Source organism: Hyperoodon ampullatus (assembly GCF_949752795.1).
Source record: "Hyperoodon ampullatus genome assembly, chromosome: X".
In the NCBI taxonomy this organism is placed as follows: domain Eukaryota; kingdom Metazoa; phylum Chordata; class Mammalia; order Artiodactyla; family Ziphiidae; genus Hyperoodon; species Hyperoodon ampullatus.
Window position 1 is genome coordinate 87,793,123 of NC_136913.1, and position 4,758 is coordinate 87,797,880.

General features: G+C 47.0%; 1 protein-coding gene across 1 annotated transcript; it reads left to right on the forward strand.

The window, feature by feature from the left end:
* Positions 1-2,159: 2,159 nt before the first annotated feature.
* ARMCX3 (armadillo repeat containing X-linked 3) lies at positions 2,160-3,296 on the forward strand (the record flags this gene model as incomplete). The annotated part of the gene is made up of 1 exon (XM_079727751.1): positions 2,160-3,296. One exon carries the CDS (start codon positions 2,160-2,162, stop codon positions 3,294-3,296), a length of 1,137 nt encoding a protein of 378 aa, XP_079583877.1.
* Positions 3,297-4,758: the final 1,462 nt, after the last annotated feature.

The window sequence follows — 4,758 nt, forward strand, 5'->3', positions numbered from 1 at the left end:
TGGGGAGGTGGAAGGAGAGGTTGCTGCCCCAGGAGCCTAGGGAAGGAAGAGGCAATTTTTCAAAAAGTACAAGTGGCCAGTAACCCCAGGGGAAGATGCTGTCCCTTTCTGGTAATCAGAGGAAGGCAAACACAACTACAGGGAGATGGGATTAGCAAAGAAGAAAGAGTAACAAGGCCTGATATGGGGGAGGGAATGGAGGGGGGCGGGCCCTCTTCTGCCGCACTGCTGGTGGGAGGGGAAATTGGGGACCCGAGTTGGTGGATGACGTAGCTCTCACGTGACCAAGAGCTGACGTGTGCAGAAGTCCTTCTTGTTCTGGCCGTTGTTCCCGTCTGAGTACCAGCTCCCCATTGCCCTGAGGGCGAGCGGGCCTGCAGCAGAGGCAAGAAGGAGGAGGAGAAGGAAACTGTACCGGATCCCTGCAGGTCAGTGCCTGGGAGATTCCAGAAGGTGGGGGTGGCCGAGGGCGCAGGGCGGAGACCGTCGCGGGTCCTGGGGCGCCTCCATCGTCTCTCCCACTCGCCGCCGGCTTTCCAAGACATCTGTCCCGCCCGCAGCCCATTTCGTTGCTGCGAAATGGTGAGCAGCGGGGTGTTTGGGGAGGGGCTCAGAGATTGGGAGGTGGGAATCTGGTGGAACCGAGGCCATAATCTGGAAAGAGAGCTGCGGCCTGGGTGTTTGCCCCCAGTACTCCAGGACAGTGCCGGCGGGGACAGGCTGGACATGGGGAGGGGGGAGTGCAATGTGATGTGTCAGCAGAACCCCGAGAGGGGTCATAGGGGTGGGAAACCTTTGACAACCAGGCCTCCGAATTAGGAAAGAGTTTTCTGTTCTGGGGACCGGTCCGTCCACCAAGCACTCGGTAGCGGCTGTTTCCCGTCTTTCTGACTGTGACTGTGTCTTCCTGACCATGGCTCTGTGTTTTATGGGTCCGAGCCTCTCCCGGGTTGCCAGTTTTTCCGTAGGTTGCGGCACTACGCCAGGCTAGAGAAGAGGAAGGAAGTTAACCCCGATCGGTGAAGGTCGATTTGAGGGTAAGACCAAATGGGGACCCCAACAGGGGCGGTGGTGGGGGTGGGGAGAAACCAGAGATGGCAATAATCTAGGTTGGGTCTGAGTCTGAGTGTGTTTCTTGCACTCCCGGGACTGTGGCGAAATGGCGTGCGTTGTGTGTGTGTGTGTGTGTGCGTGTGTGTGCGAGCGCGCGCGCGTGTGTCGCGGGGGGTGGGGTGGGGGAGAATGACAGAAGGGAAACCTATCAGATAGTTTGTTCATAATCCTCTTCTCTCAACAGTATTTAGTCCCCATGTTTTCGATCTGTCATCCTGCAGGTCTGCTGTAGCAGGTGGCACCACTTGAAGCGAGGGAGGAAGTTTCCTCAGATCAGTAGAGGTCGGTGTGGGCGTGGGGGCTGCTTGGAATGGGGGAGGGGTTGGAAATCGCCCGCGGTTGGACAGGCTCACCCAATCCTACCTTATTTCCCTAACATCCCTCCCATTTCAGGCTAGGGAAGGGGCAGGCACATGCATGTTTTGGATGGCATAGAGAGGTTTTTTTTTTGTTTTTTTTTTTTAAATCTGACAACCTAGATAGGTGAATCAGGAAAGCAAGGAATGAGCAGTCAATCCATCAAGGCTTCAGTTCTCACTGGCTCTGGTCTCTCTGCAGATTGCAAGGGTTGTTGGGCGTGGCACAACTCCAGGGGAGGGAAGAAGGGGCAAACTGCCTGTCTGAAGGAGGTTAGTGCAAGGTGCCACTCCCTGGGAACACCCGAGGTTGGGGTGGCTGAGGGCCCAGCAGAGACTGTGGGCTCCGTTGCCTTTATCTAGGCTTGGGGAGGGGGTGGACTGTGGAGGGTAGGGGGAGAGTGAAATGAGGAAAGAGCTTGTTAACAATCTACATTTCCTGCCAAGAACTCATTTACTTATCCCTCTGTGCAACTCTCTGCATGGGACAACACAAGGAGAAGAGAAACTCAAACCCCTTTTCCTTCCTCCACCCCCTAAGGTCCACCTCCAGAATCAGCTGTTGTGGCCTTGAAGTGGCTGAAGACAATCATCCTCCGAAGGCCTGCACCTAGGCCAGGCGCATAGCCCTCCTCCCCCAGCCTGTGACTACTCTGTTCCTCGGTCCCTGATATCGTCAGGGACGATTGCATGGGCTACGCCAGGAAAGTAGGCTGGGTGACCGCAGGACTGGTGATTGGGGCTGGCGCCTGCTATTGCATTTATAGACTGACCAGGGGAAGAAAACAGAACAAGGAGAAAATGGCTGAGGGCGGGTCTGGCGACGTGGATGATGGGGACTGTCCTGGGGCCAGGTACAATGACTGGTCTGATGATGATGATGACAACAGTGAGAACAAAGGTATAGTATGGTACCCACCTTGGGCCCGGATTGGGACTGAGGCTGGGACCAGAGCTAGGGCCAGGGCAAGGGCCAGGGCTACCCGGGCTCGTCGGGCCGTGCAGAAAAGGGCTTCCCCCAATTCAGATGATACTATTTTGTCCCCTCAAGAGTTGCAAAAAGTTCTTTGCTTGGTTGAGATGTCTGAAAAGCCTTATATTCTCGAAGCAGCTTTAATTGCCCTGGGTAACAATGCTGCTTACGCATTTAACAGAGATATTATTCGTGATCTGGGTGGTCTCCCAATTGTTGCAAAGATTCTCAATACTCGGGATCCCATAGTTAAGGAAAAGGCTTTAATTGTCCTAAATAACTTGAGTGTGAATGCTGAAAATCAGCGCAGGCTTAAGATATACATGAATCAAGTGTGTGATGACACAATCACTTCTCGCTTGAACTCATCTGTGCAGCTGGCGGGACTAAGATTGCTTACGAACATGACTGTTACTAATGAGTATCAGCACATGCTTGCTAATTCCATTTCAGACTTTTTTCGTTTATTTTCAGCAGGAAATGAAGAAACCAAATTTCAGGTTTTGAAACTCCTTTTGAATCTGGCTGAAAATCCAGCCATGACTAGAGAACTGCTCAGGGCCCAAGTACCATCTTCACTGGGTTCCCTCTTTAATAAGAAGGAGAACAAAGAGGTGATTCTTAAACTTCTGGTCATATTTGAGAACATAAATGACAATTTTAAATGGGAGGAAAATGAACCTACTCAGAATCAATTCAGCGAAGGTTCACTTTTTTTCTTTTTAAAAGAATTTCAAGTGTGTGCTGATAAGATTCTGGGGATAGAAAGCCATCATGATTTTTTGGTGAAAGTAAAAGTTGGAAAATTCATGGCCACACTGGCTGAGCATATGTTTCCAAAGAGCCAGGAATAACTTCTTGATTTTGTAGTTTAGAAGCAACACACATTGTAAACTATTCCTTTTCTCCACCTTGTTTATATGGTAAAGGAATCCTTTCAGCTGCCAATTTTGAGTAATGAATATCATATTGTATCATCAACGCTGATATTTATCTGAGTTGGTCTTCAGGTCTAAGCTGGATGAATGAATATCACTACCTGTTCTGAAAACAAGTTTGTTGCTTTTTATCTCACTGCCTAGATTGAAATATTTTTACTATTTCTTCTGCATAAGTGACAGTGAACCTATTCATCATAAATAAGCTCCCTCCTGTCATGGGCATTGACTTAATTTGTGTATCATCAATAAAGTTGTGTGTTAATGCTGGAAAAAATAAGAAAGAAGGAAAAGAAACCATCCTTGTCTTTTGGTTTATAATCTAGTTGGAGAGATAAGAAACATACAAGCAAAAAGATAACAGAATATCTCTAAGCATATATTCATCGTCAAATATGTGCGTTCAGAGCACAGAGGAAGCAAAGGTTTCTGTGGGATACAATAGTCGGCTACAGATTTATGGAGGAAGTGGCCATTTAAAATGAGTCCTCTATGGGATAGGTAGTTAAGGCATTCCCTATGATGGGAGTGATGGGGGACTGGTGTGAGAAAGGCATGGAGGTAGGAACTCTTCCTATGACAGTAAGGGGGAAACTAGTCTGCTTAGAGTGGAGAGTGTAAGGGTGGGAAGTAAATAAATTTGGAAAGCTGGCTGAAGCCAGTTTGTGGAGAACTGTTTGAATATTATCCCACTGAACGCTGAGAGCCAGTAAATAATTTTGACTAGAAAGAATAATTGGAATTCATATAAAAGTTCCTCTCTCACCCACTGTGCAGTGTGCTTGAGGGTGTGGCAAAATGGATCCTTTCAAACCCTGGTGGTAGGAATGAGCTTACACTGGCACAAGGTTTGTGGAGGGCCATTTTGTAATACATATCATAAGCCTTAAAATATGTAAACCCTTTGTCCTAAGTAAATAATTGATTCATTGGCCAAAAACTGTATGTACAAGGCTGTTCATCCCAGCAATGTGTGAAATAGTAAAAACTGGAAACAACTTAAACAATTTAGCACACTGGATTGGTTAAATAAATTAAAGAATATTCACAAGGTATAAGATAAATATGTCACTTGCAATCCATATTGCCAGGGAACGATATTCATCATGCATTGTTAAGTGAGAAAGGTAGGTTAGATAGCAGTATTCATAGTATGATTCCATTTTTTTGAGAATATAAGACGTTTAAGTAGACACTAAAAACTCTGGAATTACAGACACCCAAATAGTAACAGTGGTTATCTTTGGGTGGAAGGATAGAGTAATCTTTACCTTTTTACTTTTTATTCATCTATGTGTTCTTATTTATCTAAAATAAATACTGATTTTTTCAAAAATTTTTGGAAAAGAAAAATGTTGGGAATGGAGCAGGTGATTGA